Source organism: Salminus brasiliensis, chromosome 12 (genome assembly GCF_030463535.1).
Source record: "Salminus brasiliensis chromosome 12, fSalBra1.hap2, whole genome shotgun sequence".
In the NCBI taxonomy this organism is placed as follows: Eukaryota; Metazoa; Chordata; class Actinopteri; order Characiformes; family Bryconidae; genus Salminus; species Salminus brasiliensis.
This window is the reverse complement of record NC_132889.1, coordinates 33,037,082-33,064,749: the sequence shown is the minus strand read 5'-3', so window position 1 is coordinate 33,064,749 and position 27,668 is coordinate 33,037,082. Positions and strand designations below refer to the sequence as shown.

The 27,668-nt window shown below is 41.7% G+C and overlaps 1 protein-coding gene across 2 annotated transcripts in view; it reads left to right on the top strand.

Annotated features, from left to right (window-relative positions):
• The window catches only part of asic2 (acid-sensing (proton-gated) ion channel 2), a 623,897-nt gene that overhangs the window by 562,018 nt on the left and 34,211 nt on the right, over window positions 1-27,668 (top strand). For both annotated transcript variants that reach the window (XM_072693188.1, XM_072693186.1), the window contains one exon: window positions 4,886-5,013. In XM_072693188.1, coding sequence (XP_072549289.1) covers window positions 4,886-5,013 — 128 coding nt within the window. The remainder of the gene's footprint in view (window positions 1-4,885; window positions 5,014-27,668) is intronic.

Sequence of the window (27,668 nt, the reverse complement as noted above, 5' to 3'; positions counted from 1 at the left end):
TGGCTTGAGCTTCTATTATGCCTCGTTTGCGTCATTGCTCTGGTCTTTAATGGATCCTATTAATGGAGCTGATTCTTTGGTGTGAAGCATGATGTGGATATCATGAAAGACCTTCAACCAATGAGATTTGAGCTGGGAGAAACTTTTCAGATATAGTCAGCAGAGCTAATACTGCCACCAACTTGTGCCCTAAATAAGTTTTTAATTTTTTTTTTTTTAATTTCAGAGTAATATTTGATCTGCTTTTTTATTTTAACTGAAGCAGACAGGACGATAAACTACAGATAACACCGAGCTTCATTAAGGAGAAGTTGTGAAATGGTTTACACTTTAATGAATTAATGAACATGTGTTTTCTAAGCAAACAAAATTTTACTGCCCAGAAAACAGCTTTTAAATACACAGATATACGAGGTGCACACATTCTCGTCTTCCTCTTGGCTTTTTCTGTATGCAGCAGTTTGTGAGAAACTCCCACAAAAAAGGGTTTGAAGGTTCAGTGCCATCGGTCAGGACTCTTGTTCGCACGTATAATCTGAAAGTGTGTGGTGTATCATTCGTGTAGTGTGGGGACTTTAATGACTAAAAACTATCAAGGACAGAAAACTCAGTGAAATGTCATGATGTGTGATTTAAAAAATCCTGTAGTGTAAACCAGGCATGAAGAAGCAAACCTCAGACATCAAACACAAGTTGGCTGAGCAACTGCCTATTGATGATGAGGGGAAAATTGTGTAGTCATCCTAAGACAAAGATAACGTTTGTTGCTATGGACGAGACAAGCGAGCTCCTATGGGGAGTGTAAAATAGAAGAGTGCCCCAGAACATCCTGCTGTTAACATTCGCTATGCACCATGACATCACGGCAACGATGATGATGATGACTAAGATGATGATGAGGACATTATGGGAGTAAATGGAACAAAAACACAGGTGGCACCTGCTGACTAACCACAATACATTTCCCAGTATTTCAGCGGTGCGTACCATTCAGAAACAGCCACGAACAGTGTATCACATAAGTGAGTACACCCCTCACAGTTCTGCAGATATTTAAGTAAATTTTTTCATGGGACAACACTGACGAAATGACACTTTGACACAATGAAAAGTAGTCTGTGTGCAGCTGATATAACAGTGTAAATGTATTCTTCCCTCAGAATAACTCAATATACAGCCATTAATGTCTAAACCACCGGCAACGAAAGTGAGTACACCCATTAGTGAAAGTTCCTGAAGTGTCAATATTATGTGTGGCCACCATTATTTTCCAGAACTGCCTTAACTCTCCTGGGCATGGAGTTTACCAGAGCTTCACAGGTTGCCACTGGAATGCTTTTCCACTCCTCCATGACGACATCACGGAGCTGGCGGATATTCGAGACTTTGCGCTCCTCCCAATTTGGACATTTAGGGGTGTAGTCTCTTAGGGGTGCACTCACTTTCGTTGCTGGTGGTTTAGACATTAATGGCTGTATATTGAGTTACTTTTCATTGTGTCAAAGTGTCATTTTGTCAGTGTTGTCCCATGAAAAGATATACTTAAATATCTGCAGAAATGTGAGGGGTGTGAGGTGAGACATGTCATGTTTCTGTGAATCTCTATGAATTCAGTCCCATCTGAATCCACTGTGTCAGATGTTTTGTGCTGTATGAACTGATGCAATGGTAAATATCGCATCATATCTTGTATCAAAAGTATTTTCTTTGGCTAGTTGTTATTTTAATCCAGTTTCTAGACTTTAGACATTGAATTTAAATGAATGCACTGAAACAAAGACCTAAACCAACTAACAAAAAGTAGAGGAAATGGTTCTCATACCGACACTGAAAACCTTTACAAGAGCCATTTAAGCAGTCAACGAGCCATTTGTGCATGGTTGGTTCTTTGAGTTGTCATGATTTTTCAACCCCCTAAATGTCCTTTGGCCAGTTAACAGGCCCAAAGTCTTATCACACACCTCTAGTCCGTAACTCTGTCATGCAGATTTCTCCTATACAACATCCGGAGAATTCGTCCCTTCCTCTCTAGAGAGTCACCCAGGTGCTTGTTCAGTCTCTCATCACTTCAAGGCTTGACTACTGCAGCTCTCTTCTGACTGGTCTCCCTCTGCGCACCATCAGGCCCCTGCAGCTTGTCCAGAATGCAGCGGCACGGGTCGTCTTCAACGTTCCTAAATTCAGCCATGTCACTCCACTGCTGCGTTCTCTCTTCACTGGCTTCCTGTAGCTGCTGCCCACATCAGATTCAAAACCCTGATGCTGGCCTACAAAGCCCAGAAAGGACCAGCCCCTCCGTACTTGATGGCAATGGGCAAAAGCCAATCCGCACCAAGAGCCCTTAGAGCTTCAAGTACAGCTTGGCTCGACGCGCCATCCCTCAAAATCCACGGAAGACAAGCGTCCAGGCTTTTTTCTGTCCTGCACCAAAGTGGTGGAACAAGCTTTTCCTGGGTGTCTGAACAGCAAAGTCCAACGCTCGCTGTCTTCAAACCCAGACTGAAGACCCTCCTCTTCAGAGAATACTTGGGCGAACAGCAGAGTGGTCTCCTTACTGACTTGTGTTTAGTAATGTCTTAACTTAGAGTATCTTTGAATTATTAGTCTATTTAAACTAGCTGAGGTTTTTCTTGGGTAAACAGCAAAGCACTTTTGTAAGTCGCTCTGGATAAGAGCATCTGCTAAATGCCTTAAATGTAAATGTCTAGTCCCTGTAGTTACTAGATAATAAGGCCCTAGTATGTAATAAGCTTGGGGTTGTAAGGGGTTCAAGAACCATTGCTGTTGAAAATCCTTTGAAGAACCTAACCTTTAAGGGTCTAGAGTGTAACAACAGCAGCACTATAACAGTAATATTATGAAAAGGGAACTGTTAAATGCCTATGCAGTGAAGGAGAGGTGCAAATTAGCAGCCGACTCAATGTGGAAATCCAGCCGGCAACAGCACATAACTTCATGAGTAAAAGGAAAAATATGAGTAAAAACGTATGACGGCTCAGTTTCACAGAGGTAACACCAGGTCCGCCACGTGTCAAGTCTTCACCTGACCTCTGGACGCTAACAGTGGTCTTTCTTCACACCTACACACTACTGCAGCCCCTTACTGACCGCACCTGTTATGTGTAATGGCTTGAGCTTCTATCGTGCCGTGTTTGCGTCATTGCTCTGGTCTTTAATGGATCCTATGTGGGCAGGGGGGCTTTATGGCAATGTTCTTTTGTCACAGGCGTCCATTAAGATGCCTGCCAGGCCTCGGGGGGCCTGCTGACTCAGCAACCTCGTGTCCACCTTGCCTTTGTGAGTGTGTGAAGGAGGAGGAGAATAAATACCTCCAATGCAGGTGTCTATCTGCTACAATTTTCGCTAGTGCTGGTAGTGCATTAGGAGCCTTCCAAACAAATGCTGAGTCATTACAAATCTAGAGTTATTAGCCTGGGCCGTGGGAGCGAACTGGTACTTGATCCAACACTTTCTAAAGCATTAAAGCAATGCCCCTGCACTTTTTAATTGAGCCCAGGCTTAATTTGTCGGCGGGGGGAGGGTCAAATTAACGCTAAGCTCTCTAGCTGAATAGAGCACTGACCTATAGGCCCAAGCAGACTTAGTCCAGGAGTTAGTGGGAGAACTAATTACAATTGCTATTTTAGCAAGCAAGAAGAGCGTTAGCCCAAAAAAAAGTGAACAGTTCATGCTTTTGTTTTGGTGCAAGAACAGCCTCAGCTTAATTCCTCTATCTACAGCTCTTTATGGGCCTGTTCACAGCTCTATCTGAATACTGATTTTCTTTTACCAAATTCAGCAGAGCTGATTTTACCTTCTCTTATTTTACTTATGAAATCTTACATCATTTCCATTTTATTACCTGTGAACAATGATTTTGTGGTGGATTTCCGAGTGGCTCATTGCGCTACCACTATGGCCAGGGAGTCAAGAGCTCGAGTCCTGAGCCATGCCGCTTTGCCATCAGTGGCCGTAGTCCAAAAGTGCACAATTGGCCATGCTCTCTCCAGGTGAGTAGATGGCTCTCTCTCCCCTCATTACTCCCCTAATTGCCGGCACAGGCGTCTGTTAGCTGGTGCTTTCTTCCAAGCGTGTTGGCTGCCTGGCAGTTAGAAAAAAAGGCATTGGCCGGCTTCACTTGTATCTGAGGAGACGTGTATTAAGTCCTTACCCTCCTAGTGTCGGGAGCATTGGTAGTTCTAGGGGAAGCTATGAGCAGGTGCGTTTATTGGATAGAAACGGGGAGAAATAATTGACAAAGTTGTCCCATTCAAATTGTCCTGCTCTGGGCTACTGTGAACAATTTAGAGTAATAGTGGGGGTTCTACCGCCGAATGCGGTTTGAGTGATGCGATCGTAACCCGATAACAGTGCTTTTCATGCAGACACGTGGAATCCAAAATGTAGACAGGCTCTTTCTGCATCTGTTTAGAGGTGAAGATAGAGGTCTGTACCTGTTTTTTGGTTTAAATTGGAAGTGGGCGTGGCTTAACCCAGACAAATTAGTCCGTAAATATGTAAATAAAGATTTTATATATAATATAGTTTTAATATAGTTTTATTTTGTAGCTCAGTAAGTCAATGATTAGATCAGACAAGCCACTGGTGGCAGACTGGGTCTAAATACTAGATTTCCTTTCCTAGATTTAGCCTGATCTAGCAGCCATGTGGATCCGTAAGCTAGTCAGCTCTGATACTGCTCTGCTCCAGAGAGTCCTGTTCTATTGGCAATACGTATCTATATGGACTAGACAAGCTGTGTGTGCGTATGGGTGCAAGTAGCTGAACGCAGTCATTAGAAGAGGTGTCCACATACATTTGGACACAGTATATATGCATAAATAATGATCTTCTCTTTTTTTTTCTCTCTCTCTCCCCCTTATAGAAGAGACAGCGTTTGAGGCAGGTGTGCGGGTGCAGATCCACAGTCAGGCGGAGCCTCCGTTCGTACACGAGCTCGGCTTCGGGGTGGCGCCTGGCTTCCAGACCTTTGTGGCCACACAAGAGCAGCGGGTGAGTGTCATCCTGTTTGTGCTCTGAGTTACCACGGAAACATGTCCCTCTCCTCCCTTTCATGCTGGGATGGTCATTTTTGCCCATTGCGTCCTTGCTCTCAATCTCTCTCACTTTTCATCTGGAGTGTTTGCCTTTCGTTAGCTTCCTCTGGGTAGACCAGTTTGAGTTCGGCACTCAGGAAGCTTTGCCAGTGTGCCAGGGGAGTTTTTGTACACATATCAGTTTCTTACTGGAACATTGTTCTTTCATCACCCAGCTGTCCACTGCTCTGATGTCGGAGTGATTATGTCCTTCATTTTGGTTTATTTCTGCCTCCCTCACTCGGCTCTACGAGCAGTTCTGATCTGTATCTGTATGACCTTGCTCTTAGCTGCCTTTGCCTTTGTCTGTCTGCCTGATGCTCCGTCTGTTGGCACAGAGCTAATGTCTAATTTCACACCAGTACAGCCTAATGGCTACTGGCTAATAGCTCATACTGATTAGGGCTGTTGAACACTGAGAAATAACTACAGAATCCCACAGCTTAACCTTGTAGTTAATTGGCTGTGAGTTTATTCTCTCCCTTGATGGGGGTTATTTGCTTCTTAGTTATTGTAACATTTGCTGAGGAACATTTACTGAAGGTTTTAGTTATAGGAACGTCTACTGAAACTTTTAGTTATAGTAACATCTACTGAAGGTTTTAGTTATAATAACATTTACTGAAACTTTTAGTTATAGTAATGTCTACTGAAAGCTTTAGTTATAGTAACATCTGAAAGCTTTAGTTATAGTAACATCTACTAAAGGTTTTAGTTATAGTAACATCTACTAAAGGTTTTAGTTATAGTAACATCTACTGAAACTTTCAGTTATAGTTACGTCTACTGAAGGTTTTAGTTATAGTAACGTCTACTGAAGGCTTTAGTTATAGTAACGTCTACTGAAAGCTTTAGTTATAGTAACGTCTACTGAAAGCTTTAGTTATAGTAACATCTACTGAAGGCTTTAGTTATAGTAACGTCTACTGAAACTTTTAGTTATAGTAACATCTGCTTAAACCATGCATTGTAACATATGCCACAACTGTAACTAATTGTAATCATAACATCTACTGAAACTGTTACAGTAACTTCTACTGAACTTCTACTCATAGTAAAATCTACTGAAACATCTGCTGAACATATCTACTGAGACATGTTGTCATGGTAACATCTACTGAAAATTGGTTCCACATCTAACATTCTAACATCTACCAAAAGTCATGTTCTTAAAAACCTAAAACATATAGCAAAATGAAACTTATTGTAGTAACATCTTGGTCTATCAAATTTTTGTGATATTTATTTATATCATTTATAATCTGTGTAACTATGGAAACATGTTATTATAGTAACATTCACTGACTGAAATATGTTGTGATAATACTTCCTGATTACTTCAAGCTACTTTACAAGCTTACTTTAAACACTTCTTGGGAAGTTCAATCTTGAATCACTTTTATTACTGTCACTATAGTAACAGTCTACTGTAAGTGGTTGCTTATTGGTCCTGGAGCAGTGTTTAGAGTTTTGCCACTATGAAACTGGCCAGAGGTGACCCACTGGATAACAAATGCAGTAGCCGCCCACAGCACAGTGGTCACTGGAGAGAGAACATAAAAAGTCCTGTAATAATGTGTGCTGTGGGCTTGACAGCTTTGGACCGAACTGAGCTAAGGAGAGATGTCCCAGGTGCAGCGTTGGGTCAGTGCTGGTGTTCCCTTGTCAGGGAGTTTGGTAGCGGATGTCCTCTGAGCTGCTCTTGCTCTTATCACAGAGTGTCAGCATGACAGAGTCCAGCGCTTATCAGCTACGAGTCCACAAGACATGCTTGTCCTCCAGCGACGCTTCACAGTCTTACTTCGTTGGTTCTCTCTCTCTCTCTCTCTCTCTCTCTCTCTCTCTCTCTATCCCAGGCTCTTGAGTTGTTTTTATCAGCCTACCCTGTCTGATAGAGGACCTCCTGGATGACCTTGCCTTGCTCAGAGTAAAGGGCTAAATCTTGGTCAGGCTTTGTGTGCGTGACTAGATTACATGTGCAAGTTAAAGTAGAGCCAAGGCTCTTTTGCTTTCTCACCTTTAAGCCAGTCCTTAGTTCTCCACAGGTGCCTTCAGCCTTTTCAAGGGTCATTCCCGACCAAAGGGAGTGAAAATGTTCCATAGGGAGGGGAGCTGAAACTGTATAGGGAGCAGTAAACAGCGATTTCTCACTTAATAGAGTTACGTTCACCCATAAGCTTCATCCTTCTGTCCCTGCATGTCTACTGAAGAGTGCATGCTGCTCTCTGTTTGGTGGTGGTGTTGCGGGACGTTCAGAATTAAGGATTTTAATCAACTGTTAGAGTTCTCCTAACCCTCCTCCCAGGGAATATATAAGGAATGCAGTTCATATTTCGGAAAAGCATTTTACTGCAATGTCTACAAGAAAGAAATACACTATATGGACAAAAGTATTGGGACATCTGCTCATTCCTTGTGGGTGTTAAAACGAGTCTATCCTGCTTTTGTTGGAGGAACTGCCTCTATTGACCAGGGAAGAAGGCTTTCTACTAGATTTTAAAGCACTGCTGTGAGGATTTGATTGCATTCAGTGACAAGTAAGGTGAGGTTGAGATGTTGAATGATCACACATTTACTGCTCCACAGCTCCACAATGATAGGAGGCTTTATTTATATATGTATTCATGGTTTGTCCCATGCTGACCAACTTCCCAGAATGGAGCAACATTTTTCCAGAGAACATAGTTCTTCCATTGCTTCACATCTAAATCCTGGGGGGCTTTACATCCCTCTAGCCCACACCTGGCATTAGGCATGGACCCAATAAGCTCATGTTCATCTGCCCAAAAGAGTCCTATTCTCTTACCAATGCTTCTCTAGAGTCCAGCTGCGTGTGTGTCAGCGATGGGTGCCACTTATAGTAGTTGAATGCCTTCTCTAGAAGGGGTGTCCACAAACATTTAGACATGTTGTGTGCGTTCAAGGTCAAGTCAGTTCAATTCAGATTTATTTATATTGTCACAGCACAGCTTTACATAAATCCCGGTCCAGGCCTTCCACAGCGAGCAAGCCAAGCGCAACACTGCAAGCCCTTGCCACATTGATGTCATGTAAATTCATAGTGCTGTTTTTTTCAGTAAACTTTGAGAGGAACCAAGACTTAAAAAAAAGAGGATCCATCACCCTCTGGTCGACACCAGATAGCAAAACAAATCACATACCGAGAGCGGTGTAATTCCACACTGAACCAAAAAACTGTGGAAATTGGTCATGTGTTACAGGAACACGGTTTGTGTTAAAAGAAAGCTGTTGTGTTGAACAGATTTGATTCATATGTGGCAGCTTGTCCCAATTTAAAAGTACCAAAGAATGCATTTATTGAGTATTTTGGTTCTGTGATGCCTGAAAAGTACTGTAAGTGCTTCTTTGGCAAGGAAACTGTCAGGACACTCAGTAATATAGTGTGTACAATGTGTGTATAATGTGTATAGTGTGTATAGTGTGGATAGTGTGTGTAGTGCGTGTGTAGTATGTATAATGTGTGTGTAGTGTGTGTATAATGTGTGTATAGTGTGTGTATAATGTGTATAGTGTGTATAATGTGTGTATAGTGTGTATAGTGTGTGTATAGTGTGTGTATAGTGTGTATAATGTGTGTATAGTGTGTGTATAGTGTGTGTATAGTGTGTATAATGTGTGTATAGTGTGTGTATAGTGTGTATAGTGTGTGTATAGTGTGTGTATGGTGTGTATAGTGTTTGTATAGTGTGTGTATAATGTGTATAATGTGTGTTTAGTGTGTATAGTGTGTGTATAGCGTGTGTGTATAATGTGTGTTTAGTGTGTGTTTAGTGTGTGTATAGTGTGTGTAATGTGTGTGTATAGTGTGTGTATAGTGTGTGTAATGTGTGTGTAATGTGTGTGTATAGTGTGTGTATAGTGTGTGTAGTGTGTATATAATGTATATAGTGTGTGTATGGTGTGTGTATAGAGTAATAATTAATATTATGCGATTGTGTAGAAAACTTACGCAGGTGTAAAGCTGAGGGAAAGATGTAGGTGCATCGTTCTTCACAGTGTTACAAAAAACACACATTTTTACACAAAGAAATACTGAATATTTACACATGAACTTACATTATACATATACACGCCATACACACACTATACACAGTATACACACACTATACACATTATACACACATTCTACACACTATACACACCATACACACACTATACACAATATACACACTCTATACACACTATACACACACTATACACACATTATACACACATTATACACACTATACACACACTACACACATTATACACACATTATACAGACTATACACACATTATACACATTATACACACTACACACACACTATACACACATTATACACACCATACACACACTATACACACTATACACACTATACACACACTATACACACTATACACACACTATACACACATTGTACACACATTATACACACTATACACATTATACACACTATACACACACTATACACATTATACACACTATACACACTACACACATTATACACACATTATACACACATTATACACACTACACACACATTATACACACATTATACACACATTATACACATTATACACACTACACACACATTTTACACACATTATACACACTATATACACATTATACACACTATACACACACTATACACAGATTATACACACTATGCACACTATACACACTACACACACATTATACACATTATACACACTACACACACATTATACACACATTATACTCACTATACACACATTATACACATTATACACATTATACACACACTATACACATTATACACACACTATACACACCATACACACACTATACACACACTATACACACATTATACACACTAAACACACATTATACACATTTTACACATTATACACACTATACACACTATACACACTAAACACACATTATACACACTATACACACATTATACACACTATACACACATTATACACACTATACATACTCTCAGTATATACTACAATACTGCACTGGTTGAAGCAGTTAAATGTACAGGTTTGATATAATCTGAATGTTTACATCATTTACAAAAGGCACTGGATGGGTGTGAGTTCAGATGTAGTGTGGTTGGGGAAGTCTTTGTGGGTGCAGTGTGACTGTGCATAAGTGCAGGGTGCAGAGTGTGTATGTATGGGGAGGAGGTTTGATGGTATAGATGAGGTCCACAGTCCATAAGCTTTGTTAAGCTAAGTTTGTTTACTTGTCATAGTGTCATTCTGTTGACTGATAATTTCACTTAATTTAGGAAATTGCAGATAATTTAGGATTTGTCAAGAAAAAGTGCTTGAAACAAGCAAGACTATCTGCCAGACACTTCCAGTAGATAATTTTTTTTCAAATAAGTCAAAAATAATATATAACATATATAATAATAATAATGTATAATCTTATAATAATCATTCAGCGATATAAAAATGGGATGTGTCAGATAATTAGGCTACATTTAGGCAGTAAGATGAGTTGAAAGAATTGGTGAAACTCCACACTGAAAGAAAACCCCTTTTAAATGTAACAGAATTGGCCTGTTTTCCAGCTCTGTTTTGATTCTGCTGGTTTTATTTATGAAGGGCGAACAGCAGTGTTTGAGGGTCACGGTGTATCAGTTTCATGTGCCAGTCTCTCATTATTCAACTCCACCAAGAAAAATGCAGTTTGACATTCTCGGGACCCTTTAAATCATGAACTGCTTTTTTGTTCTTCGCTGTAGTACAAAACCCATGCTGACCTCTTAGTTACCAGAGGACAGTCTGCTCTGTATGCCTGACAAATACTGTAAGTGCTGTTTTGGCAGGAAAAACAAGCAAGCAGGACTGTCAGGACACTCAGTATTAGCCAGTGTGGTTGTGTAGAAAACTGGTGGATTGCGGACCCTGGAAAAAATGATCTTAGTAGGTGAAATCCTCTTAAATGTAGTCAAAATATCTAATATTGCTCATATTATTATTATTATTATTATTATTATCAATAATAATAATACTTATTATTATTAAATGTTATCTCTTATCTCATGTACTCTACTAAGAGTGTCAGTATTTGTCATTATTATTATTATTATTATTATTATTAATAATAATAATAATTTTGGGAAATTTTATATATTTCGTTTTTAGCTTTTGTCAAGAAAAAAAAAATATATATATATATATAAGACACTCTTAGTAGAATAAATGAGATAAGAGATAACATTTAATAAGGGAATACATTTTGAGGGAATAAATGTAATAATCATATAATATTCGTATAACAATGTAAAAATAAGAAATATTATATAATTAGACTACATTTACGATCATTTCACTTGCTAATACTTTGGGACCCAACATTTTCCAAAGGATTATGGAAAATAACAATGGAAATCCTGAACTGCCCTGGTTCCTTGAATTTTGTTGGGTTGGTCAAGCTCTGCTTCACAGCTGCATTAAGTGGCTAGACCAGTGTGTGTGTGTGTGTTTGTGTGTGGTCAGATTTCTATACAGTATGCAAGAGTATGTGTGCTAGCACCTTATCTGGAGGCTCTCCACATTCCTCCATAAACAACATGTGCCATGCTGATTCCCTCCCAAGGTTTTGCTCTGGCACTCATAGAGCCAGCTGCAGCAACAGACGCCTTAGCTTTTCCATCAATATGCATGGTCAACTTTTACTTGCCCTTTGGTTTTGGATGCTCATTTAAGTGTGCAAGTGGCTCCAGCAGCTGCTCAGTCTTCTCCTTATGTTCCACTGTGACCTATCCATGCCAAGGCCCTAATAATGTTATAATGGGCAGACTAGCTGCGATTAGGGCTGGGGTTGACTTTTTTATGTCAGGTAAAAATTATATTTTTCACTTTAACTTTAACTTTTAGTGCATTTTATTGTGCCGATTTAAACACTTTACTGCTTTTGACAGTTCTTTCATCAGTTCTGTCGTCAGTTGGCAGAACTTTTCTGTGAATGGTCGAGCAGAGCCTGCAATTATGAGAGTCGGAATAAGACACATTAAGCAGAGATAAAGCAACAAATGCAGCTCGAAAATGGGAAGAAACAAAAGACAGACAGACAGAAATGAACAAAAGGAGCTCTGCTGGATGCCCTAGAGGCGAGGGGAAGAGAAGGTTAGAGAATGGAGTGTTTTCTCATTTTTAATTAATATTTAAGTATTCTCTGACAAAAAAGGTCAATTTTCATTTGCAGTAATGTTCCAGCCGGAGGGCGAATGACTCATGGCCGCAGCCTTACTTAAAAACCCTCATTGTGAAGGTGAAGGAGAGAGGTCGTGCAGAAATGGAGAACAAATGAAAGCTGAGATTTGTAATATGGATATCTGCAGGGATCAGGTGTTCAGGAGAGGGGGGTGGCTGGAGAGGGGATAGGTGCGAATGACTGACCTACGTACACATATATCTGCCTCTAAGGCCTTCTTCTAGATGTTGGAGCATTGCTTTGAGGATCTGATTGCATTCATCTGCATCCAGCCACAAGAGCGTTAGTGAGGTCGGGAAGTTGAATGATCACCACCCTACCTAATCCCCAGCCCCCCAACTCAACTCCCAAAAGTATTGGATGGAGCTCCACCATCCATCATTCCAGAGAACACAGTTCTTCCACTGCTCCACAGCTCAATGCTGAGGGGCTGTATACCCCTCTAGCCCACGCCTGGTATTAGGCACAGTGCCAAAAGTTAGAAAATCTGCTCCTCTGAGTCCTAATCTATAGGCAGTGTTTCTCTACAGGTACTAGACAAGCTGTATGTGTGTGTGCATTTGCACATCTGTGTCAACAATGGGTGCAACTCACCAAAATTGAGTGATGATAGATAGATTAGCAGGTGATGAGTTGCTGAGGCTTATAGGTGTGATCCATGGAGGAGGTTTTTAATGTCATGGCTGCTTATGGCTCTACATTCTCCAGCACTGATGTAGGATGGACTGATAGGATGGATGGGTAGAATAAGGTAAAGGTGCACGTAAATATGTCCTCCGCATTTAACCTATCTGTGGTAGTGAACACACACACACACACACTAGTGCACTAGGGGCAGTGAGTACACACACACCCAGAGCAGTGGGCAGCCAACTCCAGTGCCCGGGGAGCAGAGAGGGTAAAGGGCCTTGCTCAAGGGCCCAACAATGGCAGCTTGCCGAGCCCGTGAATCGAACCCACAACCTTGTTATCGATACCCCGCGCTCTAACCGCTGAGCCACCACTGCCCCCTTCACTACACTTCAGTGAAGTCTCCTAATAATGGGTAGGAGCATGGATTGGTGGATACATGAATAGATGGACTGATGGATAGATAGATAAATGGATAAATGGGTAGGAGGATGGATGGATGGATGGATGGATGGATGGATAAATGGATAAATGGATGTAGCACACATACATACTAATAACATTATTATATTAATAATAGTTGATTAAAAAAATTTCAGAGAGTTCTTCACAAAAACATAGGGTTGAATATGGCTGGCTAGCGCTGGAGATTCAGCGATAGCGTGTTGTGATGTGAGCACGTGTAGCTAAACGTTTGTATTGTGCAAGCCCCCTGACTCTGACTAACGCTGGCCGTGGGAGCTGAAAAAGAAACGGGGAGTTTTGAGTGACAGCTTCCTTTCATATTCCCTGTGCTATTCCGCTCTTTTACTCCACCCAGGGTGCAGCGTGGGGGCGGTGGGGTGGTTACAGCAAATTTAGCTTTGGCTAATTAATTTCCTTTCAGGCTTCCAGCACCTAAAACGAGGCCGTGAGACTTCCCACAGCGATGCTTCGTTTTCCACTAGCCCCCTCCCTCCCTGCCCGCTTCTCCTTGCGTTTGATCACTTCTTCAGCGTGGCCTCTGCTGAGGCAGCCTGCAATGACTCTGGCTCTAATTATGTAAAATGAGGTCAGCCCAACCAGTCGTCAACCAGGGCTTCTGCAAAGACACAGTCACATTAATGTGGCGTTCTCGCCTTGATTGCTGTGCTCTTTAAGAGCAGTAGGAGCTTTTGTCGTTGTGCCAAAAGCTAGAGTAACAAGGCCTGCTAATTTTGAACACAGATATGTAGTCATGAAGATAAGCGTATAATAATGATATACTTGTACACTTCAGCAAAGTCTCTTGTCTTCCCATATTCCAGCTAAGGAAGCCGGGGTCAGAGCACAAGGTCAGCCATGCTACGGCACCCCTGTAGTAGAGAAGTTAAGGGCCCAACAGTATCAGCTGAATGATCCTGAGTAACGAACCCACAACCTTGGGATCAGTTATCCAGTGCTCGAGCCACTGAGTCAGCACTCCCCATGGCCTCCCCATGGCTCTCACAGCTTGCAGGAAGCAGTACAGAAGCTGTGAGACTGTCTAGACGAGTGTAGAATGATGAACCGAGCTGTAAATGATTCAGTAAGAATTGAGAAAGTTTATTAAGTTTTTATTTTTGTTCAACTATTGAATAAAACATTTTAAAGAATCAGTTTTTAGGTCATAACATTTAAATTAATACTGCATAAAATTCACACAAAAAAAAAAATATTTTAAACTTTATTTTGATCTTTAACCTTTTTAGAAACCTAGACCTAGTTGTGAGATTTACTTTTAAAGGCTAATATTCAATATTAACTCTGAAACTAATAATTAACATGTCTTTTGGGGGCATGGAGTTAAAGTATGACCCACATACATGCCTTTAAGGTTTGGTACAGTATATCACAGTGTAATACAGGCCTTCAGGGTTTAATACAGCCCTTTCGGGTATAGTACAGTACATTATAGTGTAATACAAGCCTTTAGGGTTTAGTGCAGCACACTAATGTATAGTAAAGACCTTTAGGGTTTAGAATAGTACATTACAATGTAATACAGGCCTTCAGGGTTTAATACAGCCCTTTAGGGTTTAGTACAGTACATTACAATGTAATACAGGCCTTCAGGGTTTAATACAGCCCTTTAGGGTTTAGTACAGTACATTACAATGTAATACAGGCCTTCAGGGTTTCATACAGCCCTTTAGGGTTTAGTACAGTACATTACAATGTAATACAGGCCTTTAGGGTTTAGTGCAGCACATTAATGTATAGTAAAGACCTTTAGGGTTTAGAATAGTACATTACAATGTAATACAGGCCCTCAGGGTTTAATACAGCCCTTTAGGGTTTAGTACAGTACATTACAATGTAATACAGGCCTTTAGGGTTTAGTGCAGCACATTAATGTATAGTAAAGACCTTTAGGGTTTAGAATAGTACATTACAATGTAATACAGGCCCTCAGGGTTTAATACAGCCCTTTAGGGTTTAGTACAGTACATTACAATGTAATACAGGCCCTCAGGGTTTAATACAGCCCTTTAGGGTTTAGTACAGTACATTACAATGTAATACAGGCCTTTAGGGTTTAGTGCAGCACATTAATGTATAGTAAAGACCTTTAGGGTTTAGAATAGTACATTACAATGTAATACAGGCCTTCAGGGTTTAATACAGCCCTTTAGGGTTTAGTACAGTATATTATAGTGTAATATAGGTCTTAAGGTTTTATACAGCCCTTTAGGGTTTAGTACAGTATATTACAGTGTAATACAAGCCTTTAGTGTTTAGTACAGTACATTATGGTATGAAACAAGCCTTCAGGGTTTAATACAGCCCTTTAGGTTTTAATATTGTAGAGTTCAGTATATTAGATACTTTGGGGTTTAGTACAATACATTCATGTGAAGGATAAGCCTTTAGGGTTTATCTGTAATACAAGTAGACCTTTGAGGTTTAGTACAGTGCATTACAGTGTAATACAAACATCTAGGGTCTTGTGCAGTACATGACATTATGCATCAGATCTTTGGGGTTTAGTGTAGTAGATTCCATTATAGTACAGGCCTTTGGGGTTTATTACAGTATATTATAGTATAAGACAGTCATTTGGGGGTTAGTGTGTACACTCTAGTAGGCCTTTCGGCATTAACACAGGCCTTTAGGGTTTAGTTTGTACATTCCGGTATAGTGCAGGCCTTTAGGGTTTAATACGGGCCTTTAGGATTTAGTATAGCACTTCCCAGTATAGTGCAGGCCTTTAGGGTTTAGTATAATACATTCCAGTATAATTCACACCTTCAAGGCTTAATACAGTACATTTCAGTTTAGTACAGGTTGGGTTTAATGAGGTACATTATATATTGAGTGTAATATACAGCTTTAAGGTTTAATACAGTTTAATATCCAATACATAAGGCTTTCCATCATTGTGAAGAACCATTTAACTGGCAAATAATTATTTAACTCAATTGGTTCTTGGAGTTGCCTTGGTTTTATATTGAACCATTTTGCCATTAGTACTCTTAGATTTAAGGGTGTGGGCAAAACATTGATGCCTACAAGAATTGGATGGTGAGTGTAATCTTCTAAAAAAAATAAATAAATAAGACATGGCTTGTTGTATGCCAGAAATCACCACTAAGTATTTCCCCTATTTCATCTTAAGAAATGCTTAATAATTATGTGAAGCCTTCATCTTTGTATTAAAGCAGCAATCAGTGCTGCTCCACAGCTTTGATCAACAGCCCTCATTAGGGTGAATTTCAAGTGGAACCTTACCTCAAGCATTTGTCATCTTCTGCTCCACTCTGTATTTAAGTTCTCATGGACGTGGTGCTGAGCAGTGTTATTAAAATGTAATATCACAATATTTCCTAAAGAAAATCCCAGTACTGGATGCTGCGAACTCACTAAGCACTCAACAGGGTCTTCTGCTCCGTTGCAGGAGAACACACTGGACCTCACGGTTGGATGTGTTGAGCATACTGCAATGCTTTTCAACAGGTCAACTTGGTTGGCCATTCTCCGTTAACGTCTTTCATCAGACAACGAGGTGTTGGAGGCTATCTGCAGGACCGCGGCTCATTGGATGTTTTCTCTTTATTGCACCATTCTCAGAAAACTCAAGCAGATCTAGAACTACTCAAACCAGCCTTTCTCTGACCTTCTGGAATCAATCACATACCTCTCAAAATCAGAGATCATATTTTTCCTCATTCTAATGCTTGATGTGAACAGTGCCTTTATGCCCTGCACTGCCTCCACACGATTGGCTGATTACATAATTGCATGGATGAGCAGTTCTACAGGTCTACCTAATAAATAGTTCAGTGGATTTATGGATGTTCTTTTCAGGTCGTATAGGTGTGAACCTCCACACATGTAGGCGCTGATGCCATGAAGAAGGGATGAAGCTACAAAAAAAAGGCCTTGAAATGTGCCAAAGCCACATTTCACAGCCATTTGCGCTCTGCTGGAGGACCGTTCTCCTTGAATCTTCTGATTTTGTCCAATGAAAATGTCAGGCATCATTGGAAAAGCTGACTTTGGTGCACTTTCTGCACTTTAGCTCTTATGAAACACACTTCATTAGCCTCAGAAAGGCTGGGGCAAGGAGCGGCACTGTACTGCTGTGTGGGCTTGATTGGGCTGCCATTTTAATCCACTGCTTCCCACCCAGGGTAATACAACCACTGTCCTTCCAAAAAAAAAGAAAAATAAATTGGGGGTAGGGGAGGGGCTGCGTTTTATCCATTTGTCATTAAATGTCAGGTAATGCATACTGACCAAAATTGTTTTGAGGCATTTAGGAAATAAAGGCACATTGGAGGGTGCTGCACTTCATTTAAGACTTGCTTTGGAGTTTACTCATATATAAACTGCACTGCGGAGAGAAAGAGAGAGAGCGAGAGAGCCAAGGTAATGGCTTCGCCGCCTAGAATAGGGACTCCTGGCTAGAAGCCATTAAAAGTGTGTTGCAATGCAGGGGAGAGAGCAGGGCAGCAGTTTGTGGCTTCCACATTATTAACCTATTGATTGTTGCTGCCCATGAAATATCTTCTGCTTGGCTTTAACGGGGCAAGCAGCAGAATGAAGACCAGAGAAGGGCGAACAGATGTAGCTATCGGGAGTTGCATCTGTTCCCTCTTTTCTGGTTGTCATTTTGGTCAATCCTTAAATCATTCATCGCTTGAATGCCACAGAGTATTTGTGTAGTGTATTTAACCATGTGCTGGGACCATTTTCAGAACAGCAGTGCCACTGGCATGGTGGTGGCATGTTTTTGGGCATGAGTACAAGTGTATTTGGGAAACAGGGAAGTTGCTTGGCATTAACAGGCCTCCACCAGCCTGGACTGTTCACACAAGGCAGGTTGTGTCCATGGAGTCCTCCTGTTGGTGCCAAATTCTGACCACCCCTATAGAGACTGTGGTGCTGATATTCCAAGAAGATCAGCAGTTCCAGAGCTACTCAAGCCAACCCTTCTGACACCAACATCCACGCCATGCTCAGAATCACTGGAGATCCCATATTTTCTCCACATTCTGATGGTTATTGTTAAGGTTACCTGAAGCAGCTGACCCATATCTACGTGATTTCTTGCATTGCATTGCATTTGCCACCTGATAGGTTGATTAGATACTTGCATGAATGTGTAGGGGACCAGGTGTCCCTTATAAGCTTCTTGGTACACGTAGTTAATTAACACCAGTACCACTCTAAAAATCTAAACTAACTAAAATCAATATTGAATTGATTGGTATCCCGGCGTAGATGAGATCACCCATCACATTTCTTCTCTGGTAGAGTGCAGCGTAAAACAAATTGGAATAGTCCATTCTGGATTTCATAAGGCCAGAACCCGGCAGGTGATGTGTGTGTATGTATGTGAAATCCCAGTTGGAGTAATCAGGTGTTATGGGGCCTGGATTCCACTTTAATTAAGGCATAATTAGGCTGGAGAAGGTCACTGTGAAGGACATGAGCTCTAATTAAAACACTGACTCAGGGTAGAATCATTCCTGGCTAAATGGATGGGTGCGTATGATTGGCATGCTGTGAATTGCTTCAGGATTCATTTATCACTGGGCTGAAGGGTAGACCGTATATGAAGCCATTCACTATTGCTCGCTTCTGAAAGCTTTCTTTAATGAATGAAACTGTCCTACTATATGAACCGCAGTGTACGGCTACATCCAGCACACTTTAACAGCGATGTATAGTAAGGAAGTAGAAGTACTTCACTACTGTACTTAAGTACTAAAATACTGTATCTGTGTCTACTGGAGTATTTATTTTTCTCCTAATACTTTTACTCAGTTACATTGTTAATGTGCTGCATCGTTACTCGTTACAATTATAAAAAGGGTACAAATCATTTCAAACCCATGTTATCACCTCCAGAGCGCTAGATGGCGCTGTCACCGGGTTTGATGAAGCCGCCTCAAGCGATCGAGCCGTCAGCATGCATGCTGCCATTCTTCCTCTCTCTCACTCCGCTGCTGCAGTGAGGACACTAACGCTAGAGCTCTAGTAGTTTATCTCCAGATGGAAGAAGAAGAACCACCAGAAGAAACTCCTCCATCTTCACCTCCTGCAAATACTCGTATGTGTCCGAATGGGCTGAGATCTTTCAGCTGTAGTTGAGTTTACAGAGAGTGAAGCTCAGGGGTTTGAGCTGCTCTCCTCACTGGTTTTACAGATGAAACTCCTGTATGTGGCGGGTCGAGTCAGGTCTGCTCAGCTTTCTCTCTTTTGGGCGAGTTTGTTTAGAGAGTGAACTGAAGACTCGTGTTCCTGAACTTCTACAGTCCTGTCCTTCTACTACAGCCAGAGGAACTGAGACCGTCCTTAAGTCTGAGCATCTGAAATAAACTACTTGCAAAAACTTAAGTATAAAAAGTGTTGAATACTTTAGAACTTCTACTTAAGTCTGGAGCTTAAAGATCACTTCTACTCACGGCGTTTTTTCTGATAGAGCACTTGTACTTTTACTCAAGTCTGGGTCTCTAGTACTTTATACATGTCTGCACTTTAATGAATTTAGACGTTCCACACACATTGTAATGCTCTCAGTGCTTCAAAGTTATGCCATGGAAGGGCCAAAGGTTTTGGTTTGGTTGGTTTGATTTATAAGTGTGACTGACTGATCTTACCGGACTGGCCAAATCATTGCCCTGAAGGTTCTAGGGGAATTTCAGCATCTATGGTAGCTATGGTAGCTACCATATGATAGCTAGCGGGTTAACCATGGACACCAGGACATTTTTCAAGGGGACAACCATAGCCATCAGCCATAGAAAGTGATTCAGCTTCAGCAGCGTTAGCATCAACCAGTGAACAGCTGTTTCCGGACAGTCCACGGTGAGTGGGTGACACGGTTAGCATAATTGAATGTTACTGTGGACAGTAGATGCCGCATTGGGGCTTGTGAGACGTGTCTCTGACTTTGCCATCAAGAGGAGTCAACTACTGCCGTCAGCCATAGAAAGTGATTCAGCTTCAGCAGCGTCAGCATCGACCAGTGAAGAGGTGTTGTTTCAGGTCCGCGGTCCACAGTGAGTGGGTGACGTGGTTAGCATAATTAGACATTGGCATTTAACTGTGTAGAGTGGATGCTGCATTTGGTCATTGAGGTGTGTCTCTGGCTTTGCCATTGCGACCTAACAGTGCTGTTCTGACTCATTAAAATAGGAGGAAATGCCAGACTTTTGTGCTCCTTTAGATAGATGTTCAAACTAAAAACTATAAATGTAAAGTGAAGAAAAAAGAAAGTAGCCTTTTTACAGAGGTGAAGTTATTTACAGCTGTTTGCAAAACGTTCCTTATCAAATTCATTATCATAATTTAAGATGTAAACTGCTATTTTATATTTATTGCATGTAAAGTGACAATTTCTACTTCCTACAGCTTAAAGTAGGGCTTAAGATTCATGCAATTTTTAAATGCATTATCTACTAATTAATGTTTTTTAATGTTTTATTAGTTTTTTATTTAAGTTTTAATAACTTAATAAAATTATGAATACAAATGATTTTTTTCAACCAAATATATTGGAATTCCCTGAGGGACACTAGTAGACCTGAGGTGAGCATGGTCCTGGACAATTGGGCTAAGTTCTGGATGTTTAAAATGTTCGGCTCTGGCCCTAATCAGACCCATAATGGAAAAGCTCTATACAAGTTCAAGGGTTCTGCCTGACATGTTCATGCTATATATGTCAGGCCCTCGTTATCGCGCCCTCCCCCGGGGCAATCCAGGGCCACCGCCCACAGGCTCATATAAGGACTTCTACCTCACTTCTGGTTCATTTGTGTTGATTCCGGTTCATTTGTGTTCGTTTGTTGTTCATGAGTTGCACCTGGGACTGGGAGCATTTAAGGAGCTCCATGACGGCCACTCCTTGCCATGAATTGAATCTCAAGGAATTTCCTTGACCCTCCATGATTCCCCACGTGTTGGTGGCGTGTTCAGGTTGGCAAGCGATCCGTTCTTAGTCAAGAGATATCGTAGTCTGATTTGAGAGGCAAGCGTGTTACATTTGCTTCCTGCTCATGCTCCTAGGCGACCCCAGCTCGAGGCAGTCACAAGATACTTGTTAACATTAACATGCACTGTTTACTGAAAATATCCTTAGCTAGTTTGTGTAGGTTAGTATCCTAAAAAAAGACACCTCAAGCTAGACACTGCCAAATTCAAAAGTTTCAGACTGGTGTCAGCAGCAGGTCTAAAACAGTTGGTTGAGAAGGTTGAGATGGACATTGATTTCTCAGAAAAACATCTATAGATCTGAACTTGACCTTGAAGAACAGCTGAATTCAGTACACGTTTTCAGTGTTAGTCTCTTGATAATCTACTGAATGTTCAGATGCTCTCACTGAGATGATGTTGATCTGTTACTAAGAGTCTGGCGGGGGGGTTATTTCATTTAAAAAGGACCACTCCCCATAAGGTGTTATCTAACTTCCCATCAAATTCCATCATAATAAACCATCTCTTCTAGATGTTCCAGATGTAGCCCTGCTACATAATTGAGCTTTTTGATTAAAAAAAGTCAGCAGTCATAGTTCAGTCAACTCTTTTTTCTTTTCCCCTTTATTTTGCTTTATAACCTAATCTCACTGTCAGTGGCTTGTTTGTTATCACTTGTACTGTATCTCCGAGTAATCAGAAAGGCTCTCGTTAAGCTGCTGACTAGCTTAGTTTAGGCTAGCTTCTTATTTTATTATTATTATTATTATTATTATTATTATATTAAAACGAATCTCTTTATAGACTACATTACAGATGTTCAAAGTTTATTATATTATTCATAAAAAGGATCAGTATTTACTGTATATTTTTACATTTATGTTCATACTTGTCAGCAAATACACAGTGAAATTGCTCACAACTAACTAAAGTAATCTATCAAACCTAGAGCGCTCTTACCACTTACAGTACTTGGCTAATTCATTCATTTTAGCCAAGTATAAGGCCGCTACACAGACGTGGCATGGATGGTGTGGAGAAGTGTTTAGAATCTGAACCTCAGCAACAGTGAATCTCTTTGCCTGTTTAAACGACCCACAAGTGAAAAGTAATTAACATACAATAATAACATGCTTTTCTTAAAGCTGATAAGTGTGACTTCGAGGGTCAAACAGCTTGTTCAGAGAGCTTATAAATAATTTATGACTCCTTTGACTTAGGGCATTATTTCCTGAAGGTTATGTGGCTGTAGTTTTGCCACAGAGCCCCCGAAACAACGGCTACGTTCCTGCTGCAGGTGTCCCAAACCACTTTCCGCTTGGGCCGCTTTCATATGTGGTACTAAAATCCAGTGAATATCCTCCAATACGCAGCAATGCGACTCCAGATTCACGGGATTCATGTGACTTTTACATTAATCCAACTTGGTAATACTCATAAATGCATGCTGAGCAGGAGGGAAAATGGACAACAGCAGCGAGGGAGGTTTTCAGTGGTGGGATAGCGAGGTCACAGGGTGATGTCTATGTTCATACAAAATTAGAATGTGCACCTCGCAATTGCTCTGTGTTGGAAGACATTTCTTAAGAAATGCCTGAACACAGCCACAGGGGGGGCGCTGCTACAGCATCACAGGAAAATAAAGAGCTTTCAGAAAGGCTACAGTAACTCAGAAAACCACTCTGTACAATTGTGGTGAGTAGAAATGCATCTCAGAAGGTCCAGCCTGGAGGAGGGGTTGGGCTACAACAGCAGAAGCTCAAGTAGGGTTCTACCTCTGTCAGCCAAGAACAGAAGGCTGAGGCTGCAGTGGGCACAGACTCACCACAACTGGACAGTTGAAGGCTAGAAAAACAGAGCCTGGTCTGATGAATCACCTCACCTCACATTATTGATGTTTTATTTGCTGTTTTCTTTTCATCATTATCTGGTGTAGACCTGAGAAAGGATGGGTTCCACTTTTGAGTCTTGGTTTCTCTCAAGGTTTCTTCCTCTCGACCCGAGGTAGTTTCTCCTTGCCACTGTTGCCACTTGCTTGCTCTAAAGAGGCTTGGATCTAGATCTCTGTAAAGCTGCTTTGTGACAAGGGACACATTTGGTAGAGTCGGAATTTGACACCAACAGCTTGAATCCATGGACTCCACCTGCCTACAACAGTCCTGGTTGTACGCAAACATCTGCCTCACTGAGTTGCTGCATTAACCAGTAACTGGCCCAGAGCATTACCGGGCCAAGTCTCCCAGTTATCCCCTCCAGCATTGGAACGCATCATTAAGCCTGTCACAGTGTCAGAACCCAATAACTGAGATTGCTCAACAACTCGATCCTTTACATGCTAGCCTAGCAGCCCGGATGCAGAGCTAAGGAAGCAAACTTCAGACGCCAGCGATGTCTCGACCTCAGGGGAACATTCTGTCCGTCTGATTTTACACTGAACTTCTCTCGTAATATGATCAGGTGGAGCTGAACGTTGTAGAGCCGGTGCCCTCTGACACGGAGCGCTACCTGTGCTAGCCGGGCTGATGTTTTTTCCTCGCTGTGGCTAAGCTAATAGGATAAGCCCTTGTGATCTTCCCTAGCTGACACAGCTCTGATTCAATCTCTGCTCCACCACAGACAAATTTCATTTACCCCACAGATATCATTTTCTGATAGCAGACGCTTTTGATATGAGATCTTTAAGCTGTGGCTGAGAGGCTTCTTGCCAGGCTGACAGGGAAGGAGTTTATCTTCACTCGTCTCACAGCCAGCGAATACTCTGGCCACTTCTCTGGCTGTTCGTCAGACAATGTAAAGACAACGTTACCCACGATGCCACTTAATCAGAGGGAATAAAGCAGGGCCAACTGGAAAAGTGGGTGATTGGGCGTTTGTAGAATGAGATTAGGGCCACATGCAGCTTTTTTTATGGTCCTCTTCTTAGGGACTTTTATCTATGCCAAAAAAAGGCATGTACTAAAGGACTTAATTAAAATGTGTCATTTTTTTAGTTTATATATATATATTAACTAAAAAAGACAGCTGATGTGTTATTTACACTCATATCTATCCAACCTTTGCATATTTTTGCACACGTCCCCAAAATTACAAAAACATCATTACCATATTACATTATATTATACATTATATTATATAATTATATTATACATTATATTAATATCATTACCATAACAGCCTGAAATGTCTGCCTGAACAGATTTTTAAATTAAAGTTTTTATGTCGTAACCATGGAAACATAGACTGACAAGTGAGCTCATTTTGATGATGAGTGAAAAATTGGATTTTCTTTTTCTCCCTAATTTTAGATAGCCCACTCCAACCTACAGATTAGCACTCTTCCTCTATCACATGTAATGCTCCCAACACTGGGAGGGTGAGCACTGACACAGCTCGCCTGCTGTGACACATGCGCAACCAGCCAACGCATCTTTTCAATCTGCTGCCGATTCAACTGGGTCACTGGGCAACCAATGGGTGCCGGGTCCCCAGCTCTGATGCATTGGCCAGCAGATGCCTATGCCAGCCAGCATCACACAGAAGGGACGTGGGGAGAATGAGATCTAGCCAGCCGGAGAGAGCAAGGCCAGTTGTGCTCTCTCAGGCTCCGGCTGCTGATGGCGAAGCAGCATGACCCCGGTTTTCGAACCAGTGATTCTTGGGTCATAGTGGCAGGAAAAGTGAGATATTTAATCATGTTTTCCTTCTGATTTTGGAGTAGATTTATTCAGCACCATTACTCTTTATATGTACAGCAATATTTTACCATGACAGATAAATAAAACGTTTTAAAGTGCATCTTATACGAGCTGTTGAGTCCATGATCTAGGGTCTGAAAAAGTGAAATTTGCCATTACCTCAACACATCAACTGCTTGCAAGGGTTTTCAGGTTTCACCATCAATATCCTTTAAACTAAGACATCAAGTTTCAGTCAGTTTAGCCCAAAGACAACTGCAGAGAGCTCTAGAGAATACAGCCATTCAGTAAAGGATAAAAAAGCAAGTGAACTCTTAGGAATGACCTGGATTTCCATGGTAAAGAGAACCCCCAAACTGAAGAATACCCCCCTCTGATATGTGGAGCCAGGAATGATGGATGACAGGGTTAAGAGGGAGGTGACTCGGTGCTGGAGGGTTGCGCAAGTGACTAAGGTAGAGATGGGATCTATAGGAGGTTAGATTAGAGAGGAGGGGCTTCAAGCATGTTCCTCCTCCCACGAATACAACATACTACAGCAGTGCGGCTGTAGACAGCGTGGTGGTGTAGTGTATTAGAGATGTGGTAACGAGTGAATTTAATGAGCTTAATTCGTGAATTTAAAAGGGTTTTGAGTGCACCAGGTTTTTGGGTGGGTGTTGATGGAATGTCCTTCAAAATCAATTTTTGTGCATATTTTTTTTTATCCAGGGTTGATTAGTTCATTTAAGTGTCAGTGTGTAATTATCATGTCTTAACATAAGCCTCTCTCCCTCTCTCTTTTTTCTCTCCATCTGTCCTTCTCTCCCATTCTTTCTCTTTTCCTCTGTCTCTCTCTCTCTCTCTCTCTCACTCTATCTGATTCTCCCTCCCTCTCACTCTTTCTCTCTCCCACCCTCTTGTACTTTCTCCCTTCCACCCCCCTCTCTCTTTCCTTCTCGCTCTTCCTCTTCCTCCCTCATACTCTCTCTCTCTCTCTCTCTCTCTCTCTCTCACTCCCTTGCTCCCTCTTTCTTTCTGTTTCCTTCATTCTTTCCCTCTCTGTCTTTCTGCCATCCTTACTTTCCTTGCATTCTCTCTCTCTTTTCTTCGTTCCCTCCCCACTCTCTCTCTCACTCTCCTTTCTCTTTCTCTCTCACTCGTTATCTCCCCACTCTCTCTCTCTTTTAGTTCCCTCCCCACTCTCTCTCTCACTCCCTTTTCTCGTTCACTCTCCTTTTTTCCACTCATTTCTCTCTCTTCCTCCCTCATGTCCTCTTTCTTCCTTTGCGTCCCCCCTCCCTCCCTCTGTCTCTCTCTCTTTCCATTTCTCTCTCTTTCTATTCCTCACTCGCTCTTTCTATTTTTTCACATTTTCTTTTCTTCCTCCTTGCTTCTCTCTGTCTCTCTTTGTTGTTCTCTCTTGCTGTCCTTCATTTGCGCTCTCTCTCGCTCTCTCTGTCTCTCTCTCTCTCTCTCTCTCTCTGTCTCTCTCTCTCTCTCTCTCTCTCTCATGCTCACTCCCTTGCTTCCTCTTTTTTCCTTCCTTCCTTCTCTCTGTCTTTGTCTTCCTTCCCTCGCACTTTCTCTCTTTCTCTCTCACTCTCCTTTCTCTTTCGCTCTCTCCATTCTCTTACTCCCCTTTCTCTCTCCCCACTTTCTCACTCCCCTTTCTCTCTCCCCACTCTCTCACTCCTCTTTCTCTATCTCCACTTTCTCACTCCTCTTTCTCTATCTCCACTTTCTCACTCCTCTTTCTCTATCCCCACTTTCTCACTCCCCTTTCTCTATCCCCACTTTCTCACTCCCCTTTCTCTATCCCCACTTTCTCACTCCCCTTTCTCTATCCCCACTCTTTCACTCCCCTTTCTCTATCCCCACTTTCTCACTCCCCTTTCTCTATCCCCACTTTCTCTCACTCCTCTTTCTCTATCCCCACTTTCTCACTCCCCTTTCTCTATCCCCACTCTCTCACTCCCCTTTCTCTATCCCCACTCTCTCACTCCCCTTTCTCTATCCCCACGTTCTCTCACTCCTCTTTCTCTATCCCCACTTTCTCACTCCCCTTTCTCTATCCCCACTCTCTCACTCCCTTTCTCTATCACCACTCTCTCTCACTCCTCTTCTTCTATCCCCACTCTCTCACTCCCTTTCTCTATCCCCACTCTCTCTCTCACTCCTCTTTCTCTATCCCCACTTTCTCACTCCCCTTTCTCTATCCCCACTCTCTCACTCCCCTTTCTCTATCCCCACTTTCTCACTCCCCTTTCTCTATCCCCACTCTCTCTCTCACTCCTCTTTCTCTATCCCCACTCTCTCACTCCCTTTCTCTATCCCCACTCTCTCTCTCACTCCTCTTTCTCTATCCCCACTTTCTCACTCCCCTTTCTCTATCCCCACTCTCTCACTCCCCTTTCTCTATCCCCACTTTCTCACTCCCCTTTCTCTATCCCCACTTTCTCACTCCCCTTTCTCTATCCCCACTCTCTCACTCCCCTTTCTCTATCCCCACTCTCTCACTCCCCTTTCTCTATCCCCACTTTCTCACTCCCCTTTCTCTATCCCCACTCTCTCACTCCCCTTTCTCTATCCCCACTTTCTCACTCCCCTTTCTCTATCCCCACTTTCTCA